Raw genomic sequence first — 23751 nt, 5'->3', positions numbered from 1 at the left:
TCAGATTTAATTTAATACTTTGTATTGCACAGATGCACATCGCAATGTTGATTAAACGTATTGATTAAATAACGTATAGTTACAAATATAGATGTGCCACTTTCGTCTACTGCATTGCATCAAAATAATTGCAGTACCCCACCCCAGGTTTGAACTCTCAACCCTCCGCTTACGAGTACAGCACGCAACGGACAAGCCACGGAAGTAATATAGGATTTCCCTGTAGGTGTTATCATGGTCGCGCAAACCGATCCGTGGCAACTCAAAGTATTGAACCAGTTCGAGGAAATGAACCAGTTACTGCTTCGGACGTCATTGCTCACGTGACTTTTGAAGCTTGTTTCAAGCTTGAAGCTAGTTTGAAGCTTGTGTCGGAGCTTCAGACGCCCATCACTAGATGAGTGGTTACTGCCCGAGTTATTCTCCCCATCGACGACTGAGAATGTTTCTTTCTTTCAAACAATTGTTTTTGCATCTAGTTCGAGGTCCATTATTCATTCAGTATCTGAGCCACGGACCACCATTTGAGGCCATTTAGCCTCTCAGACCCATTTGAGCCACTGCCCACCGTTGTGAGAGTCTATAAATGTAAACTGGTGGTCCGTGGCTCAAATACTGAATGAATAATGGACCTCGACTAGATGCAAAAACAATTATGTTTGTTAAGAAAGAAACATTCTCAGTCCTCGAGGGGGAGGGGAACCGACCCCGATATCAACAAACCACCGACAGTAACCATTCTGCTACTGGAATGGAACACGGTTTGAAAGAGTACTACTAACATAATATATATAAACATCATGAAAAGTAACTTCAAAAACAACGTTAAGTATTAAATAACATTTCATTTTTCACCTGCTGCCTGCAGACGATGGAGCGGCGACGGACACGATGCGTGCGTGACGTGGCATTCTCAAACAAACACTGACCTCACTGACCCGCCTCAACGCGTCTGCGCCGAGGGGGGCGTCACTTCCTTCCGGTGTGAGGCCACGCCCACGAGTTTTTCCCCGCGAGATATTGTAGTCCTCCTACGTTACATCCGGGTCCCGTCCGCTTCTCATTGTAAATACTAAATAGCTACATATGATATGAACGCATGAATCTTTTTTTACAATAAGGTTATTTTTCAGAAAGGAAGCCATTGAGGGTTAAAATGGGTCTTAATGCTTCCAACTCGAGTAGAATTATTAATGTAACTGTAAAGTGTAAACTGTATTAACAGTTTGCAGAATTACAGTAGGCTACATTTCAAGCACAAACTCAATACAAAGACTGTTAACTGTGAGTGGATGACCCAATTAAGCGTTACACTTGTTTACAACAGGCCAGGGTCCACCATGTTCAATTCATCAAAACATTTAGAGACATACAAATAGACAGTTCTATATAGTTAAAGAACAGAACAGGAATTCATCATAAAGGAAGCAAAAAGGGAAAAGAAACAACAGTGAGGGGGGAAAGGGGGGGGCATTAGGCTACGGACCCCCATTTAGTGGCATTTCTATCTCTGGGACCCCAGCAACCGACAGGTAGGTAGGCTACTGTGTAGCCCATTCGCTGAAAAAAGACGTCTATTGTTCGTCAACTTGTTCGTGTTCGCAGATGACTCACCACTGCTGGTCTCGGACATGAACAAACTGCAGGTTGAAAAGGCCCACAGCTCTGAACTCGGTAGAATCTGCACCTGGCTCGCTGATAACAAACTAGAGTGGGTGACAGTATTATTATCACACGTAAACCTACCTAGGGTCCATCCTGGAGGCTAATCTTTCCGGCAATAAAATGGCCACCAATGTAATCAAAAAAGTCAACCAAAGAACAAGATTCTTATACAGGATCTCCTCACTGGTCGACAAAAACACCTTGAAGACCCTAACAGGAGCCCTCATACAAGGATTCTTCGACTACGCATGCACCTCTTGGTACCACAGCACCTCTAAGGCCCTTAAAACAAGTCTCCAGGCTTATACTTGGCCTCTCTCCCCGAACCCCTGCCCACTTTGACAGGCTGGAATGGCTTAGGGTTGACGAGTCTGACGACAGAGTACAGCATCTTGCAATGGGTCTGGTCCACAAGATTCGATACACTACCAAGATACCCACGTACCTGTCTAAATACTTCCTTAATGTCAATGAAGTCCACACCCACATCACCAGAGGGAGTGCAACAAACCATGTGCATGTGCAACCCAGATTTGGCACTAACAAGGGACTAAATTAATTTCGCTCCTATGCCACCAAAACGTGGAAGGCCCTACCAACAGTCATTAACAGTCATGCAAATCCCGTAACTCGTTCAAAACCGCTCTCAAAGGGCACCTACGGACGGCTGCAATTCAAAACCCCCCATAAAATCTAACCCCCCCCCCCCTTTTTCCCCTCACCCTATGTTTTCTTTCCCTTTGATTTCCTGTTTTTGGCTATATAGAAGTATATATTTGTATGTCTCTAAATGTTTTGATGAACTGAAAATGGTGGGCCCTATTGGAAACAAGTGTAATGCTTTTATGGTGTCGTCCACTCACATTTAACAGTTTTTGTATTGAGTCATGCTTGAAATGTACTGTAATTCTGCAAACTGTTAATAAATACTTCAATCAATTTTGCCATTTTGATGCACTAGGAAATACAATTGCAACAAGCACAAGAACAGATTCCGAGCTGCGCTACAGAATCTGTCGGCATTCAGAACGTGTATACATTGGGGATTAGTGGAATGAAAACATAAGTGCTCCACCGGAAGACGAGGGCTGTGGGCGGACGAAATGTGCGACGCCCGAAGAGGAAAATTCATGATCAGCTAAAATGTAGTAAATTATTTGCTCTTTCGTTGTTTTGGTTTAATCTTCTCATGTCAGCTGTTACTAGCCAACAAAACCCCCAAAACATGTCAATCCATTCAACTCATTTTCTTTTATTAATTACATGAATTATAATGTCTCCTTACTTTCTCAATAGATTATTAAATATTACATGAAAAATGTTATGATTACATGTTTGGACATTGGTGTTAAAAACATCCACATATGAAAAGTTGAAGGAATAAGCAGGAAAAGCATTTGTAGTTGTACTATAAAAGACAAATCTGTCTGTAAATGCCTTAACATGATAATAATTGGATGTAGATTCAGAAACGTAACTTTAGATACCAAGATGAGCTTTGAAACAATACATTATTATTTTTTCTTCACGGTGTGCATTTAGGATTGTATCCTATATGACCACACTACCACATGGGCATGACAAATAGTTTACAAAAACATACAAATAAACGCATTTTAGTCAATAAACTTGAATCAAATGGACCGAGTACTAAGGATAGAACATAACATTGTTTTCACAAGAATACACAAAACAATACAGGATAATTTGATAACAAATACTATATTGAGTTTATAAAATTCAATTTTTAACATCGTTTTTTACAAATGTAATCCCTTGCGCCATACTTCTATCGCTACTCATGGCCAGGAGTTCTGGTGAATGGTGTAACGGCTGGCACAGTATTTACCATTACCATTAGTCTGAGACTAGCTTTGAAGGAGACTTACAGATTATTTTTAAATGATTCTGACATTTATATTGTTATTTGTTTCCATCAGTCTCAGTTAACCACCCCCAATATCCACTGGAAGCTCAGTGTTTACTGTTCCATAAATCGTCACTGTCAGGAAGAAACCTCTTATCTCTTTGTTTTAACTTTTTTTGGTTTGTTTATTTATTTATTTGTAAATTAACGCCCACTTGTTCATACTACAGCGTCACACAAAAGCATCAAAAGTAGCAGATCCGCAAGCTTGTCACAGTTTTGGACATACAAGGTTTCCACCTGACAGACAAAATCCAAACCACAGATGTTACACGTCAAATGGGACCACTTGTGTTGTGAAACATTATGCATTGTTCAATAAAGAGGTGTAACTCAGTCAGAATTTCACTGTATTTCTTTATATCCGTCAGCTGTTAACTCATTTAGACCTGTTACATTGTTATACCTTTCAATACAGGAGCTACCTGAGGCTACAGCCTCAGGTCTAAATGGGTAAATACCAGCTTTCAACTGCTGCCACAGCGCCACTGCACTAATGGCTGCTGCAGAATCAAACCTGGCTGGGACGACTCTCAAATAGTTTTGCTCATGACTAAATGTTATTTAGCACTTAAAGTCTTAAACTATCTATTTCATGTATTAAATGCAACCATTATTCTAGTTTTCATGCAGACACGGGATGGGTATCAATACTTTGATATTGTATTTGAGGTTTCTTGTTTGTTTGTTACATGTCAGGGACATGTACCCGTTTATTTCTGTAATATCTTGTGTTATTGTTACATAATGTTTAGGGACTATGGTAGAAAATCTGCATTCTTGTCAACTCCGACATATTTCATTGCATCTTCAACACTACTGTATGTATTGTTTTTGTATGTCGTCTTCATGAATATATGCTGTCACTCCCAAATAAACAAGTAGAGTAAAGTACACTCATTGTGGATACATATAAAGACAAGTAGGATCATGAACCATGGAGCTTCCAGTGGATATTGGTGGTGGTTGACAGAGACTGATCTCAGAACCAATAAAATACATTTGGTCAGTCTCATCTGAGGCTATCTGAGAATCCAAATCAGGAGTGACTGCCTAGAATCTCATCCAGATTGATGTCTTTCATCCAGTCATCGTTCCCAGAGCCAGATTTCAGCAGGGAGTCAATAAAGTCAGAGTCTGTGTTGATCCCGGGAACTGTGTTATCTCCGTCTGGGAGAAAGTCAAAGGTCAAGCGGTTGGCCCGATTACTCTGGTAGCTGCCGCTGAGGTTGGGGCCAGGCGCCACGGAGAAGTTCCCCGCCGCAGATACCCTCTGCTCGGGGGAGGCTTGGTTCAGGCCGCCCACTGCTGGTACGGAGCTCATCATAGACTGGCTGGGTCTGGGGACTGTGCCTCTGATGGCCGGGTTGTGTGGGAGCATTCCCATGCCTGGTACCACCTGGTTTGGAGGTGCAATGTGCCTCTGCTGTTGGTAGGGATGGTTTGGTAAGTCCAGCTGAGCGCCCTGAGACTGGTGCGGGTTGGGTAGCCTCCTGATTCCCATCCCGGCGGCCCCTTGTTTGTTTCCCGATGCCCACCCTGCATTAGCGTTGGACATTAGGCCTCCCAGAGCCTGCTGCGTGGGTGCTCCTGTTGACTGTGGTGGTGCGCCAGCTGCATTGTTCATCCCAAACGAGTTGGCCTGGATGTTGGCGCCGGGGAATCGGGGCTTGTTTTGGTTCAGCCCGATTCTATTTTGGTTGTTGTGCTGCGGGAATTGGCCAATACAGGAGGCTGGATGGCAGTCGGTCCCCATGCCAAACCTCCTGTCAGTGGATATAGAGGTCATTTTTACCCCGACGCCGTTAGGAAGGTGACAGGACATGGACTGTAGTTCATTCTGAGGACCATTGCTCAGTGTCTGGGAGGCATTTAGACCTGAAAGCAAACCAAGAAAAACATTTGATTAAAAATATATTATCGCTTGCACCCCAATCTACTTTTACTGTATTTGTTTATTTTGACGGGAAAGATCATATTCATAAACATTACAAATATGCAACGTAAATACATCGGAATTAGCAAAGATGGAGAAATCACCTGCAGTCCCCAAATAAAACATATAAACAAAACAGGCAAGCACAATCTACACTGTAGAATCCATAGTATTCATTAACCCTGATCCCTGAGGTCCCTGCCTGTAAATCTGAATGTGCAAATATATATTATTTTTTACTATTTGTACACTGTCAGAGTTATGGGGCTCCTTGAAATAAAAAACAAAAAACACTGATATAGATGCTCAGCCAAACCGGAGGCACCACGTGGATTTGAACCCCTAGACTCGCTGTGGTGGTGGACAGGTACTTTACCCCTGCACCAGCCACGTGCCCATGTATTTCAATAGTTCTATCAGCATCATCACACAAACAGCAGTACCTGCAAAGGCGTTACCCTGCTGAACTCCCACAATGCCTCTGGCCTGCTTGTAATCGGGCGGTGGCCGTGTGAGATGACGGTTGAACTGTTCTTGTGCGTTGTCTTTTTCCTGGAATGCAAAGGCAATGTCGAGGATTCGGATTAGAGGTGTACATAATAATTTGTTTATATAAAAATGTTTTATTGATGTTAAAAGAAAAATACTTCTTGATTATTCAGTTAATTTACAAATGCTATCATCCAGATCTGTAGTAGCCTAAATCAAAGTTTCTCTGCCTGGTGGACATAATAGTATAGTGAGTTTTGTTTTGAGAACACTGGTCTCTAGGATATGAACATGTTCCTTACTGAGTTGTTAATGGTGTGTTGCTGCTGGTTGAGCTGCCTCTGGACAGGCTGGGGTTTGGCCTGCAGGCCTTTCTGCTGCTGGCTGCCTGGCGCCGGGGGTCGCTGCTGCTGTTGGGACTGGTTGGACAAGCCCACCATGCTGCCGTTGGTGGCCAGCCGTGGACCTGGAGGAATACCCTGGATGAAAAGACACGATTGGTTGAGTGTAAGGTGTGCAACAGTTAACTAATCGATCGATTTTTCTCAATAATCAAAAATCATAGCTGTACAAAACAATACAAAACAATCCAAATATTATTATTTTATTTTATACTACTACTACTTTGAACGCTGATGCGCTATCCTAAATAAATGTGCTATAGACCTGATGACATTAATCATCGATCAGCTCAAAAAGGACATTTTAGAACTTGACGAGACCATGGCAGAAACCTGCACTGAGCTACAGAGAGCCATCAATGATGACCTAAAATGTAACAATATCCTGGAGTTCACCGACAAACTCTCTGTTGAACTCAAAGACAAAAAAAAATCAATAAACACAAAAAATGAAGGGAACAAGACCTCCTCCTCGCCACCAGCCTATGTTCTCTGACCAGCAGCGCCTCGTCATCTACTTCCAGCAACCCTTTTTATACAACAGAACCAGCAACTGGATGACACATCCAGACCTTCCAATTCGTGCATTGTCACCCTGGCTGAGGTTGTCCTGACACATAATTATTTCTTGTTCCAGGGTGAATATTTTCTACAGAGGAGGGGAGTAGCTACAATACGGGATGGCTCTGTGGGGTGTGGGGTACTTAGAGAAAACAAAAATTCTTAATCCTATTCACAACCCTTTTTTTCCCAATATTGTTCTTTGGAAATGATATATTGATGATGTCTTCCTGTTTCATGGTACAAGAGAACAACGCAAGAACTTTTTCTTGTTTGTGCTCATGCTCAGATAATTTGATATTTACCATGTCCTTTGACGCTTATTCATTAAACTTTTTGGATCTGTTGATCACCAGGGGAGAAGATGATATACTATACACTGACCACTACAAAAAAAACGACTGATCGAAATAGCCTACTGAGGGCAGATAGCTGTTATTCCCTGCATCTAAAAAAGAGGTGAAGCGCATCTGCAGCCAGCCGCTGATCTGAACCGGCATTTGAATGATATGCAGGCTGAATTTAAAGAAGGGGCTATTCTAACACCCAAATTAATGTCTCATATAAACCCAGGTCAGAATTATCCCAAAGACAAAATAAAGAACAATCTATCATCTTCTCTACATGTTATTCCAAAGTGGCTGAACAATTAAGCAGACTATTCATAAGCATTGGCATATTCTGAGATCTGACACACTGTTAAAAAAACCTTTTCCAAACGTCCTCATTTGGAAACCATTTGGTCAAATCGGATTTACCCCCTGTTTTAAGCCCTACTCAACGTATTCTAGCACCTATCCGCAACAGCAACTACAAATGTGGCTCCTGCTCCCAATGTAACAGTACACACAAATGCCATAAGTTTAATCACCCCCATTCTGGCAAAAGCCTTCCCATTAGAGGTATAATCACCTGTAACAAAGGCACTAATTTACTTACTTACATGCTCGTGTGGGAAGACATATGTGTGTACCGTATAGCACCATCAGGTGCAAGAACATGAATTACCCTGTTCTGTTGCCGCACATTTTGTGGAATCCAATCATTGTCTCTTCTCTTCATTATATTGGCATAGAAAACGTTTCTGTGCCCAGAAGAGAGGGCCAGATAGACAAGTTATTGTTAAAACATGAGGCTTTCTGGATTCAGTCTCTAAAAACATTGTCCCCATTTGTCCTAAATATAGATTTTGATCTCAAACCTTTTATATAAAATAAAAAATTATAAATATATTATATATATTATATATTATATTATTGTACAAATACATTTAACCCTGTTATTATTCTTTCCCCTTTTTATAATTTTTTTATCCCACGATTTTGCAACCCATTTTTTCACCCAGTGTCAATTATCTAATGTAATCGTGGGCACTACACTTCCTCTGCCAACCTGGGAGACTGGCCCCATGCTTCCTTCTATGTATGAGGAGTCCAAGCTGCTTCCTTTCACCTGACAGGGGAGTTTCCCTGGTTGGACGTAGCGCGTGGAAGGAACACGTTATTCCGACCAGTTCCTTTCCCCTCCATCAGGCGCCCCGGCTGACCAGGGGGAGGTAGATTAGAGACCAGGCTTACTGCATGTTTTTGTGAGGGTACCTACCCTAGGGGACATGGGGAGAACATGCAAACTCCACACAGAAAGGCCCTTTTGCCAACTCTGCCTCGGGTATGGGAACTGATGACACGGAGGAGAGAACACGCCCACAGCGTCGCCAGCGGGAACACCACAGCTTGAAGGACCTTCTAGCTGTGAGGCGACAGCACTACCGACTGTGCCACCGTGCCCCTTTCTGATTCACAGATGGTCAACCTTACCTACCAGAGGCTCATATTCAGATTAGCTTTAGGGGTCTTTGTTTAAAACCCAGGACATGTCAACTTATTTCTTCATATATATTTGTAATCATATTGAACTGTCTTGCATTGAACTTATTGTATTACTTAGTTGATCTACTCTTCATTGTGTGGTTCTACCTATTTCATGTTTTTATATTTAAATATATTTATATTGTATAGACAATATATTGGATATGTTTATTTGTCATAGTGAAAAGGAATTAACCTTCCATTTCTTATTCATGAGGTATAACTCTTCCCTAATGATCCAGGAATGTGAGACAGCTGATATATTAAAGAAGATGTGCTTCTCAATTATTCTATGCTAAGAACAGTTGCAGCCCTAGTAGAGTGTCAGTGGCACACTTTCTATTTGATTTCAGCTGGCTCTAATGAGATTCAGTCCTAGGCCACTATTTCCCATCGCTTCAAAGTGCCCACCCCAAGCGTGAGCGCAATGCTGTGCCAATCCAAAGACAGTGTAATAGCACACACACACCACTAGAGGGCAATGCTCTATCGCAGTGTATTTTCAACCTAATTCAACCTCCAGAATGTTGGTGGTGAAGGGAGGCTACTCCCTCTGCAGTTGAACAAGGGAGACTTGGCATGAGGCTGTTTTGGGGGAAAGAGTGAGTGTCCTCCTCAAGGCAGAGCTATTCCCCTGACAATTGGGGGGAGAGAGAGGGGAGGGAGAGGGAGAGAGAGAGAGGGGGGGGGGGGGCAGAGTGGAAAGAACCCGAGACAGCAGGAAACGCTGTGTCGACAGAGGAGTGAATGGCCAGGCCAGCACCATGACTACCTCCATTTAATAAGCTCTTCTTTACTATAAAGAGTGTTGTGTTTAGCACGGAGGGAGGCACCACAAGAAAACCATTTTGGTTACTGATGCTCACATAGTTACACTTTTATCAGTGCTACTACCACTGGAGAAAGGCCGGCCTTTTAGTTTAAATTTATTATTTTGTTGGCCTGTTTTATGTGCGCCGTTGGCAACTTTCACCAGCACTGCTGTTTGAGACGGGAAGTCTAACTGAGGGTGTACTTGGTTGCTTGTTTGTGTCACGCACCGAAAATAGTGGATATACAAGCTCACAATGTGTAGCAGCACGACGCGTGGTGAGCATGTACATTGGCTATTCTCTGTGCGAGACGGCAGCACAAAACCAAGCATACATCATGGCTTAATAATCAATAACTACAAGTAGCAGCTGTGTTTTTCAGAGAGGAAAAAAAGGAAACTCAAATTAATTCACATAAACCAAAACAAAAATGCAATAGCTCGTGATCAGGGCTGCTATGTAGGCCTTTAGCAGACACTCTGCAATATGGATCACATTACACAGTGTGTATACAATGTCTGCAATTAGCCTGTGTTGACTTAGCCAGAAGCAGATACACTTTATCACCAAAGGTGAGGCACATACAAGAACCGAACATTACAATGACACATACTAGTGCAGCAGAGCACTAAAACAACACATCTTACACAAACAGACAGTGTAAGATGCATTATGCTATATGCACAGTGTATAGGTTAGGGTTAGGGTCAAAATGGAGTACAATTCTAACCAGTAAGATTTGGGGCTGCTCTAGCTTGTACTTGGCATGCAGATTCTTTGTAGATGATGACTCTGTAATGGCTGGTCGACTCTGGAGGTCTCTTAGAGAAATGCGAGAGCGCGAGAGAAACGGGGTGAGAGGCAGGATGGGCAATGGCTGGGAGGGAGGGAGAGACGCGGGGTGGGGTCGGGTGGGGGGGCTCTCCGTCATGAGAAGAGAGGAATTCCACATTGGGTTTCACACGGCCCATAGCGATGTACAGCACAATGCAAGCTCCTGTCTGCTTTTCAATGTGAATGGACCGTTTATTTGTATTTTTCATTCTTTTTAATATGATTTTGTTTGACATGATCATAACCACTCAAGCCATATTGATATTTTATTCTTCATCACCCAGTAGCTCACCGCAACTCGTTGTGAGCTTGTAGATCAGCCATTTTAATATATATTTAATATATATGCACACAGAGAGAGAGAGAAGGAGAGAGAGAGACCCCTTTATAGTAAAGCACAAAATAGCGATGCCAGGTTGAAAGTGGATCATAAATTGTACAGCTGGGGTACAGTTCAGGGCTTATTTGGATAGACTTGATAATGTTGAATGCCATTATGTGTGATCACACGGCATGACCTGACATAACGTGGGAACTGAACTCTCGTCAGAAGCTATAAGCCATATCACATAACCGGGTATTCATTTACAACCGTAACACCCAAGTGTGCCTGAGCTCAATCCGCAAAAACCAACCAAGCCTAGCATTGAGGTTGAGCCAGGACCCAAACATCTTAGCGGCGGTTTCGCTCCAGAATGCGACGGCGAAGCCCCAGCGTTGGCTTTGATTCACTGTCGATTCTCACAGTTCCCCGGGAACCATGTGAAGTTATGGCCATTACGCAAGTTCTCACCGCAGAGCCTAGTACCGCCTTGACATGACACCGGAACGGCCCGGGCTCTTGCCTTTGAAGCTTACACACACACATGCACATGCACGCACACACACACACCCTGAATGAGGAGTGTTTTGTTAGCATGTACATCTGAGTAATCCTCTCTTTGTCATCCTGACGTGTCATGAAGCTGTTTTCCACTCCCCCCCCCCCCCCCCCCCCCACACACACACACACACACACACACACACACATACACCCCACACAGTCACACACTCTCCCGTTCTCATTCTTCACAAACTCGTTGTAAATGAATACCACATGTGGCTTGGGCCCTCGGAGGAGAAGGAGCTGATTTAAGTCTCCCATCCCGCGGCAGTGCAAGGCTAACTGACAGCGATCCAGGCCCCAGCCTCGCCTCGCCGGCTCTCACACTGCACTTCCTCCCCTCCAGTCTGGACTCGGCACACGGTCCCATGGGACGGCCTCGGCATCTGGACTTGGCCACGGCTCCCTTTCCCAGGAAACAAGCGCTCCCTTCACAGTGCTCCTGGGGCGACCTGGCATTTTTCTTTTCTTTTTTCACCCATATAGTAGCATGCTAGTCCTATTCTTAACACACACAAAAAATGATGGTGGGTGCCGCAATATTGTCAGCCCCGGGATGAGAAACTTTCACAGTCCTTTAAAAGGGTTACAGCGAGGACACACGTTAGGTTTTTCAAATTATACTTGTGAATTTTAACTACTTCAACGTTCAACCCTATATATTGTACTTCATTGAGCTGCGTCAACCAGGGATCTATACTTGGCTCCCTCCTTTTTCCTTTTACACCAAATCTCAGACATGTTGTGAATGTGAGCTTGCGTGCTATTTTTGCTGAATGTTTGCCTATTTTGGCCAAATGTTCAACTATTGTGTCATGCCCATTGGGATGTTAGGGTTCATGTTTTAGTACAAATAAACTTTCATGCATATAGCACGCTAGGCCCATTCCCCAGAATAGAGATGCAATGCCAGCAATGCCATTAGACCCAGGTTGAGAAACTAAATCTTTGATGTTGGCTAGCAGACACTGGCTGTGTTGTTCGTCCAAAGATATTGTAGCAGAGAAGCCTGCCAGGTTTGAATCTTCACATCCATGGGTTAAAATGGCAAATGGTAAATTTATCCAAACTGATTTACAATGTGCAACCAATCTAACCTAATCGGGAGCAGTTAGAGGTTCTGTGTCTTGCAGGGGGAGCTGCATGGGGATCTAACCCGGCGGACACTCTACCTCCTGACCACTGCCACTTGCATGCTGGCCAGATGGCAAGCAATGATGGGTTGTTACAATATTTAGGATTAGGATTTTTAATGCTACTTTAAACCTTCGTTCAACTTTTCAATGTATGTGAATTCACTAATACTGTGTAAATCCAACATCATCATCATCATACTATAATTCTAACAATGTCTTAGTGTCTGTGTGTCAGAAACACCGCCGTAGCTCCTTACTGCCTGCACCAATCACTCACACCTTTCACACAGGCATTGACCATATGAATATGGAGGGCGTAACGAAGCCCTTTTTTTTATTTGACACATTAATGATTATTAATGAATTTATTACAATTACAAACGCACCCGGGCGCAGTACCCCCCACGGCCACAAGGGGGGGGGGGGGGGCAAATATCTCACAACGGGTAAGGGCTAGTCAAAACAAAGGATTATGTTCATATTCATACATTTTAAATCATCTAAGGGGATGGCAGTCTGTGGGTCCCCCCCCCCCACACACACACACACACACACACACACACACACACACACACACACACACACACACACACACACACCTCTATATCTTAGAGTTTGTCATACAATCTAACACAATGATCTTCCATTGAGACATTTAGATCTTGGGTCAGTATAAAGTTATTTAAGTTGGACACATCTGAAATAGCAAGTGACTATGAAAATCCCAAACGAGAACCAGAGATCACATTTTTGTTTTGTCTTTCAGTGCCTTTCGAGCAGTGGGTGCTCACTGCGTGGAAGTGTCCCACAGTGGGCCTTAACTTCCATATTTATGTGGTGTTAATAATCCAATACACTGGGAAGTATGTTGTGTTGTGTGTGTCTAGCCGACTGTCATTCCCTTATTATTGTTAAATTGATGAATATTTAATAATAGAGATAAGAGGTTTCAGCCCAACAGCAACGATATGTAAGGCTCTCCCTGCCGAAAAGACTACAGTGTCAACGACTTACGTAGCCAAAAGCCGTAAGCATATAAGCTATCATATCTTCATGAATGCATAGCCTTTTTCATTACAAGTGTAATGTCCTTGGAGAGAAGCTTATCTAAGCATAATCCCTGTTAAGAGCATCCTGTAATAGAGCAACAGTGGGAAAAAGGGTAGATAGGTGGCAGTGTATGAAAGGGCAATGGGGTATTAAAACCCAGTAGGCTTCAAACGGGCCCGTGTGTGTGGTGTGGACCCCCAGGAATCCTTGAGGGGGCCCGAGCCAATTGAGAAATAATTTAATTTCACTATAATTCAGTGAACTTGAAATAATTTATGTTTATTTATTTGATATGGACATCACAATCACATTGCTCATTGCACAAATTGTACAATTCGTAGATGCATTGCTTACAGTGTGTTAGCAGTTAGCACAAGTGCTAATTTTCACCACCTGTCCACAACAACAACTGTATGAGTGACTCGTGTACAATTATGACATTTAGACAATTTAATTCATACCCAAACTCTTTTCTTTTTTCGTCACTGGAATACATTCTTTTATTTTAGTCTCAAACTCTAAATAACTTTGTATTTTATTTGTATTAACTAATAACAATAATAATTACAAAACCCACATACAGATTTAAACACTTTCAACCTGGTGTCTCTATTTTGGGCGATGCAATGTGTTTCTTGTATAATTTGTGGGTCAAAAAACAAACTATATCAAATATGGAATATAATGGAGATACAAGGTTCCTGGCCGACAGAGATTCTATCAGGGTCACTATAGGACGGAACCATTAAATAGGCGTCCATGGCCAAGTCAATTATGAAGGTCTGTGACATGTGAGCTCATGGTGATTAAGACTTGGCTATAAAAACAGATCATAATGGAGATTTTGTTTTGCAAAGATGAGAGGGAAACCTATTCCCATTTGTAGCACTTTTAATTTATTTATATTGACATACCAAACATTGAAACTTAATATTTACCATAAAGAAAATGTTTTCAAAACTATAACACAACATGGATGAGTTGGCTTAGCTTAGCTTTTTTTTAACACTAAAGGGTGAACGGGCAGACATCTAGATGGTTATATAAGGTTCTTTAGATGTGAGGGAGGACTTGCACATGTACATGTAGTCACAGTCTGACGGAACAGTAATGGATTTCAACAAATCATTTCACTGCCATCTACAACAGCCGTTTACAAACTGTGAGCCAGGGGCCACCAGTTAGCTGTAAGGACATTGCAAGTGGCTCCCCAAATAATTGGCAAAACATAAAAATAAGAAACGACCTCGAAGGGTGAGGTTGCGTGCACGCATCCGCCTGGGTGACAGCAGACTGCTGGGCGAGCGCTGGCGCTTTGGAATGGGGGGTAAGATCTTAATTTTCGGGCCTGTTGAGAGTTTTCGCTGGCTGCCGGGCACGGCTGCACTAATAACTCAGGTATCGGTCAAAAGAGAGACATCGAAGAGGAAGGATGGATGGGGAGGGATGGGCTGTTGAGTGATAGTCAACGAGCACTTCCAAACTCCAGCACTTTCTTGACAGGGAGTCAAAAATGTGTGCTCATAACAAACACATTGCAGATAAAAAGAGGATAATTCAAGCTTTCCATGCAGCTGCAATGTTGGTGAGTTTGACATTATTTAATTGGATAGGACTTTTCTGTTTGGATGAATGGGCTGTCTATGGGAAGTTGCACCTAGTTAACAACCTTGCTGGCAAGATGGCAGCCGTGTGCAAATCGTCAATAGACGCTCCCAGGCTGTAGACTGGTGGATTCTGTTATGAAACGAGTAATGTTCCGTCTTTTGATTAATCTCAGTCTATGGCGACGGACGTAATTATTTAATAGGACGGAAACCTCCGTCTGGGGTGATAAGAATGTTAACTGCGACCTTCGGTCGCAATAACATTATATATACTGTATATATATACAGTATATATATACTGTATGTATACTGTGTATATATATATATATATATGTATATATACATACAGTATATATATATATATATATATATATATATATATATATATATATATATACAGTATATATATAATATTTATATACTAGAAAACAGATATGAACTGATATGAACAATTAAGTCATCACACACTTAGCACTTTATTAACAAATTACACAGATCATCCCCTGTATCGCCACTTCAAGCTCATGCCATGGGCGAAGATACAGAACCTTGAAGTGGGAAAAGGTGTGTTTTAGCAGGAGTTCTTTCCTCTTGGCCATTGCGGCATTAACCCTCTAACACCACTGATGACGTTTAGGTGAAAAAAGAACAGAAAAAAATAATAATAATTTAGTAATTAATTAAAATAAAATTGTTGCTAAAAAGCAACGCTGGGTCTTAGAGGGTTAAACAAATTAGGATTTTTGCCGTGATTTATGTATTTTTACTGTTTTGTATGTGTCTATGGAGTTAACATGGAGTCTAATAAAACGCCATGTGTGGTTAGAATATTGAAATAATGGAATGTCTTCCCTGTGTATTTATGGTTTCTCAAAAGGCCCAATCGAAATGATCACGGTACTCCATGTTTAATATGTTTTGTGCTACAGTATATGGTTATGTGTTTTCTGTTCTGACAAATATCCCTTTGGGGACAATAAAGTATATTATCAAATTCCAACACAATAAATCAAATTACCCTTTAAATAAACATGTTATGAAAATGCCACCCATCTGACCACTTAACATGGCAACCTTTTGGCTGCCGTGTTAATATTGAAGTGGGCCCTGATCCAGAAAAGGATGGGAAATGGGAATCACTGCTCTACAAAATGCCTCCAGAACGTTGGGCCTAATTCAGGGCTGTTTTGAACATATTAACGAGGATTAATAATATTCACCTACTGTACATTCTGATAGAGCTAGATTTAGTTTTAGTTTTTATTTTTGGGCTTTGTATGCATTTATTGATAGTGAAGTGAGTTAGACAGGAAATGGGGGGAGAGAGAGAGATGGGGAGTGACACACAGCAAAGGCCGTTGGGATCGGGACTCGAACCCGCAACGTGCTTTCAGGCTACATTGGAGCCTACAGGTAGGTGCCCGGACCAACCAGTGGTCCGGGCACCACTGAGCTTGACTTTTTTTTATAGAACATAGTATGCTATTTTGAGTTCCTTATCCCATCATGGATCTAACTATACAGTAGGAGTGTTTTCCTCCATCTATTATTACATTACACGCCCACATATTTGTGCCCATGGAGCGCACAACTTCGCGTGCACCGTGCGCCAGTTCAGGTGGCCAAGTCATACACCGTGAGCGTGACGCATGTAGAGTATGCAGAAGTTCCGTTCATGCCTGTGCTTTGTCGCCGTGATACGTCACTGTCTTGACCTCTGCGTCTTCAACCCAGCGTTGTGGGGTCTGCAACTACTGGCCAATCACAGTGTGGCTTTCCTACACCCAGCTTTTGCAGTTCTCTTGCTCGGTGTTGAAAGTGAAGGTGTGAAAGAGCCCTTTTCTGTATTGCATCGAACACCACCACCACCACGGACGCACTTGTTGGATTATCTCTCTCTTATTCACAGAGAAAAAACAACAATGCGGAAACAACACAGTGGCCAAAGACACATTGCTGTCTGCCTTCGTTCAAAATGTACAGTGTTTGTGTGTGTGTGTGTGTGTGTGTCTCACTCAGTTTCAAAGAGAAACAACAACACGTTAGATGCAAGCACGCAAGATTCTAGTTGTTTTACAAATGTTACCCATTGAATTGGTATTATAGCCCCAAAATACCACCAAACAACAGATATTTCAATAAATCTTTCTTTTAAGTCACCTTGAATAAAAACATGATATCTTATTTATAAATTATGTTCTTGGTGGTGGGGCTGTTTGTTGTTGTTTAATCATTGTTTGAGCCTTTAAGGTGTTTGCGCCATGTTGTGTTGTTGTGTTTTTGATGAATGGCTGTAGATAATGATGGGTTCAACATTGTTTTCCATGACTGTACACCTCTCTACAATCATCCAGCCACTTCCCTTGATCTGTAGAGGTTATAAGAGCTCTTTAATGGTTCAAATTATCATTTCACACAAAAGACAGCCAGAGATACCGTTTGTGCAAAACGGAAAAAAAGTGTGTGGGGTGGGGGTCTGAATCTCCCAAATCATAACAAATCAGCGAATAGCGATTAAAACCTCCGGCACCAGGCTAAGCAGATTACTGTCATTTCCCTGCACTTGTCCCTTCTAGCTAACAACCTCCAATTAACAAATCCCGCTGTGCACAGAATCTACGCCCTGACGCAGAGCCACTGTGACACACAGAGAAATTATAAGTCCTGCATGTTAATCTACCACGCTCTGGCAATCCGTGTCATCGTCAAAAACACTCGAAGGCAGAGATACATATTCAGAGGGAGCCCACAAGACAGCGACGGGCGCGCAGGCAACACCTTCAACAGTGACACGGAGCGGCAAGTCCCAAGGCAAACAGCGTCACGTTGTGCCTCCTTGCAGTTGGAGACAGCCGGTTAAATGCCCGTAGCAACGCGAGGAAACAGTGACGAACAGGAGACCGGGCCAAAGCGGGCATTTGGAGTGAGCTGTGTATCCTATTACTAGATCATCAGCCTGCGTTGTGTTCACATTGCCAAAAGGGCCCTATTAAAATGTCTTGCATTCAGCATGTCCTACAATCAAAGAACAGTGACAAGGAGCTAGAGTTGAAAAAGAAACATTGGAATTGAAGGAGCCTAATGGCTTTTGTAAGGCAATGGATAAGCTTGTACATTCAACCTGAACTTTTACCTTTTCATTGCTTATCGCATTAAATCAGGGCATAGAGGATAAAGCCTAGTACACCTAATAAATGTTTCAATTGATGCATATCATATCAAAAACCAACATGTCCATTACATCAGAAGTTCTCAACACTGGGCCGGGAGTCCTTGAGGGGGTTTAAGGGGGTCCCTGGTAAAATTACCTAATACAATCAATGAACAAGTTCAGCTATTTCAAAATGGCAGCTCTACTACAGTAGCTCACAGCACGTCACGAGGCAGCGGGGGTGGGAGCAAGCTGTTATTTTCCCAAAAATCTTGAATTCTTTTGAATATTATTTAGTATGTATGGCAAGTATTTCATACAGCTTAAGTTTAAAAAAATCGGAACTATCCCTTTAAGGGTTTAATTGATTTGTACATAAACATAAAACAAATTAAACACAACAAAACATACTTCTTGATAATTTCATTAATCTACAAAGTAGTCGATAGAATAATCAATATGAAAATAAGCGATAACTTACTTAAAGCCCTAATTAAGTGTTTGACTCACCTGTCGCTGTTGGGCCAGCTTGAAGTTTGGCCCTGCTCCATGTTGAGGTGTAGGCTTGGGCTGCAGACACAGGGGGCCCTGCTGCGACGCGTTCTGGTAGTGCAGAGCTGAATGAGACGCGTTCTGGGCTGCTGCTGCTGAGGACTGTTGTTGTTGCTGCTGGGCTGAAGCCTTTCCCAGCGAGCTCGCCATGCCTGGCAGAGGCTGAGTGACCGAGTGGGGGGCTTTGGGACTGAAGTGCAAGGTGGGCTTGGTGCCGAGGACCTTCATGTCCAAATGATTGGGGCCGCTGTGTCCGTTGGACTTGAAGAGGCAGTTGTTGATCCCTTTGCTCTGGGAAGCGAGCCTCAGGGGAGCCGCGCCGGAGACTTTGTCCTGCGGGAAACCGCTGGTGGTGGAGTGGCTGCCCATGGCCGGCGCCCAGCTGCTCATTCCCCCGGGCGAAGGCTGCTGCTGCTGGTGGTGGTGGTGATGGTGGTGCTGGAGCAGCGCGCTGGGCTGCTGCTGGTTGGCCGCCATCTGTTTGAGCTGCTCAGCGTGGGACATCTCCGGCCAGCATGGCAGTGCTCGAGGATGTCCTCCTCCCTGGCCGTTGGCTTTCTGAGACGAGACGGCAGGGGGCGAGCCGTTCAGCGCGAAGGACGGCCCCGCTGAGGCCGGACGGAGCTGCGGCGAGCCGCTGTGCGTGTGGTTGAAGTCCGGGTTGTACTCCGTCTTTATGGGCTTGTCCAGCGGCGGACACAGGCCCGTGGCGGCAGCCCCAGCCGAGCTGGGTCGGCCCAGGTCCAGGCCGAACGTGTCGTCCTGCTTCAGCATCTTCTCCAGCTCCAGGTCATTCAGCGACGGCACTGACTTGGTCAGCTCGTCGAACAGGTCCTGGAGCTCCGGGTCCATCTGACTGCTAGCCTCCTCCTTGAAGTCAAATATCATCTCTGCGGAAGAATGTCCATGTCCACACGAGTGGACCTCCACAGGCTCTTTCTTCATCTCCTTCAGGGTCATGTGGAAGAGGTCGGAGCCCACGCCGTGAGGCATCATGTAGTTACTCCTCTGCAGGGTGGAGGCGGCCTGCAGGGACTGGTTCACGTGGAGACCACAGGGCCCATGGCCCAGGCCTCCCGGGTCCATGCGGACACGCTTGAAGTCCGATCCAGAGAGACTGCAGGAAAGGCCGTTCTGTTTGGGATTGTGTCCGGGTGCATTTCCCTCAATCTTCCTCCGCAACGATCCCTGAAGCTGTGAAGACACAACAAGTTTGTTGAGAGAATAATATCTACCGTATACTGTATATAATGATATAAAACACGTTTCCAAATGTGTTTCATTGGACGGCATTAACTTGAACCCATCAATTTTCCTTTTAAAAGCTCAGTTCAGTTAACAGTTCTGGTTTCTAAAATAATAAGTACGCACATGGCGCGTCCTAAAGCAGCTGGAGTGTTCGATAGCGAGACCCTCTGTGTATAATTAGTGCATTCCTTTCAACAGTAGCCTTTGAAGTTGCGAGCCAATTTAAATTACAATGATAATTTTGAGTATCAGTGCAGTAAACTGTACATCCAGCGCCAAGTATCAGCATGTAAATTAATTCAATTTCACAAATTTTGCTCCGAGGCCTCTAGACCCTGCACACTTGACCAACCAGTGAATTGAAGATGATTGCTTTTATTAATAGAATTTGTTTTTCCAATAGTGGAATCGTTTTGATTTTTTATTACAGTGAAATGATCAAGACAAACAATATAACATCTATATTTTTGGCCTATAATAACTGGCATATAATTTAATTACATATACAGTGCCTGTGCATGTTCTTGTCATGCATGTTTTTGTTTCACATACTCGCGTATGCATCTAAATTATATACAGTCTCTGCACTCAATGCACAGTATAGACTGTATAGTGTATACTGTAAACAAAGTATGAGATTTATTGCCTGCTATTCAATCGGAACTTCACACAGCTCCTGTAAACTGTGCATTAAATACCTGCATTTATTCTCACTGGAATATTCAGTGCAGGTTCGGTGAATACCCAATATTCAGTGCAACAGTCTGTGGAATATTCTGTTTAGAGTCTGTAAACACACTCCATTACTAACCACACTATCCTTGCAGAGTCAGCACGCACGAGCGGTTGAGCGCACACACACACACACACACACACACACACACACACACACACACACACACACACACACACACACACACACACACACACACACACACACACACACACACACACACACACACACACACACACACACACACACACACACACACACACACACACACACACACACGTTTTGAGCTTGTAGATCTGCTATTTTCGGCACGGCTCTCTTGCCATACAATAAGTATAAGTTAAGCATTGAGGTGAATATACCTAGTAAAAGGAAGAAGTATAACTATTCATTTATATGTCATCACACCACGCTTGTGTCAAACATGTCAGGAGATTGTTCATTTTTGCAATACTGAGGCCGATTAAAAAAAAATGCCTTCCAAATCCTGACCTAAGTTTTCTGATAAACCTTTATTTATTCAAAAATTACAAAACAATTAATGCTGTTATATATTGTACATAGCAACAACTACCCCAAAAGGGGTATGTGTCCTAAATGAGATGATAACTCTAGACTTCTCACTTTGCCTGTCTAGGGTCAGAGGCAGCCTGTGGGTTGAATAATGACAAAGGACACTGGCACAGGTCTCTTGTTACAGCATGTATACACACACATGTTGAAAATAGATGTTTACTGTGCAGTAAGGACCTTTTTGCACACAGCACCTTCAACTGTAAGGACCTTTGTGCACATCACCTTGGCTTCAAGCCCCTTAAGCACTAGCACAACGGGCACACCGTTCTCTTTCTCAACACTGCTGTTTATTCCTCTTTTTCATGGTTGTTGTAAATAATAATAAGTAAATGGTGCATTTATATAGTGCCTCTATCCAAAGTGCTTTACAATGTAGTTACAATCATGCACGCCCACGCCTCTCTCACACACACACACACACACACACACACACACACACACACACACACACACACACACACACACACACACACACACACACACACACACACACACACACACACACACACACGAGGAAACTATATGCAAGGCAATAACCTGCTCATCATGAAAGGTTCAGTGTCTTGCTCAAACTTAAGACACTTCAACACATAGCCAGGGGAAACCGTATTAAACTGGGAACATTCCAATTCCCAAGGAGCCACTGTTCCTCCTCAGCCACTGCCACCCCATTTTGATAGGGCGGAAAAATGTGTGCTAATTAGTAAGGCCAGGCGAGGCCTCGGGCCAGCCCAGGTAGGGCCGGGGCCTTCATTTTCGGGCCTGTTGAGAACTCTAGTTCTCGCCGGCTGCCGGGCATGGCTGCGCTAATAACTTTGGGGCAGGCCAGTCTAGGGTTTGAATGCACAGGCAGCAGTCAAAAGAGAGACGTCAAAGAGGAAGGACAGGTGGGGAAGGATCAACATCTGGAATGTCAGAACACTGACTGACTGACGGACTGACAGGTTTTGCAGGTTTTCATAGTAATCTGCGACCTACAGTCACAATAATAATAATAATTATTATTATAATAAGTCATATCTTTTTCTTTCTTTCCTTATATATTTGAGGAATCACTCTTATGACAATACACAAGATTATGCTTTACTTGAACAGAGAGCATTAGTGATAAAACTAACTAGCCAAATCCTTCCAACCAGATCAAATATGTATCACATCTCTTATCTTATATATACATCAATTTAATAAATCTCTTCCTATTCGAGCCGTGCCCTACATAGCAGTGATAAATGTAGGCTGAGAACAGGATGAGGCAGAGGAGATATTTAGGAATCTGATACAGTTGACAAGAAGCAGTGAAAAGAAAAGGCCCTCTTTGTCTTGTTCCCTTCATTTACATAAATTATATTTTCATCCATTGTGCTTCCTTAGATCACAGAATTCTCCTTTGTGTTTTGAGAGTCTGCTCCACATGCTGCTGCGGATGTCTGATTTCCTTTTGTCCTCTCTCCATGTCTTCATTTTTCGCTAATGCCCGATTTGTACTTCATCTGGCGCGGTGTCGTGCACCACACAAATAGCACATCCACAACCTCATGAGTTGTGTGTGCGTGGTCTCTCAAAACCCATGTGATACCGAACAAAAGCTGCAATATTCTGGAGGATTAATTCATGTTTTCAGATGTCGCACAATCAGCCAAGCAATGGATTAAAGAACTAAGTGTGGACCAGTACTTCTAGGGTGCAAGCAGTCGTACAATGTTTATTCTTCTTTTCTATTCTAGGCAAAAACAGACAAGCATTGGGCAAACAAGATGAACATTAGGCAAAACATAGGGGACCATTCAGCAAAAATGGCAAATATACAACCTTAAACAAGCTTTTCCCATAATGTATAACAAAAATAGGCACCGATTTAGCTTCAGTTGTATTCACTGCAAATGGTTTTCCCAGCACGTTGCTCAAGTGCTGCACACACACACTTTTGAATTTGAATCCTGAAAAGTAAGCGTTTTGGACATACTATGAGGTTTCCATGCCACGATGTCCGAGACAATATAAAAACAAAATATCAGATCTACAAGCTCACAACATGTCACAGTGTGAGCTTGTAGTTACTGTAGAGTGGCTATTTCATGTTGAACACATTTTAAATATATACTGATACTTTAGAAACTAATACTTTACTATATAATAATACCTTAGAAATGTTGTAACAACACAAATCTTCTCTTATCCCATTTAGACCTGAGGCCGATTCTAAAATCGCCCTCTAAGTCCTTCCCAGATTTCATGTCAAAAAATAAAAATAGGTGTGTGCCTATATACAGTATATTCGCAACAGCTGATGTTACACAAAGGTGTTCCCGCATTGAAAGGCAT

At 42.9% G+C, this 23751-nt stretch overlaps 1 protein-coding gene across 1 annotated transcript in view; it reads right to left on the bottom strand.

The window, feature by feature from the left end:
* Nucleotides 1–2919: 2919 nt before the first annotated feature.
* maml2 (mastermind like transcriptional coactivator 2) overlaps nucleotides 2920–23751 on the bottom strand; it is a 74596-nt gene continuing 53764 nt past the window's right edge. Inside the window, exons 2-5 of the mRNA XM_080772375.1 lie at nucleotides 18831–20066; nucleotides 6320–6496; nucleotides 5972–6080; nucleotides 2920–5470 (exon numbers count right to left, since the gene is read on the bottom strand). Coding sequence (XP_080628501.1) covers nucleotides 4632–5470; nucleotides 5972–6080; nucleotides 6320–6496; nucleotides 18831–20066 — 2361 coding nt within the window. The 3' untranslated portion in view covers nucleotides 2920–4631. The remainder of the gene's footprint in view (nucleotides 5471–5971; nucleotides 6081–6319; nucleotides 6497–18830; nucleotides 20067–23751) is intronic.

The sequence above is a fragment of the Protomyctophum bolini genome, assembly GCF_963924005.1.
Source record: "Protomyctophum bolini genome assembly, chromosome: 9".
Lineage (NCBI taxonomy): Eukaryota > Metazoa > Chordata > Actinopteri > Myctophiformes > Myctophidae > Protomyctophum > Protomyctophum bolini.
The sequence above is the reverse complement of the archived record's forward strand: the minus strand, read 5'-3'. Positions and strand labels throughout refer to the sequence as shown.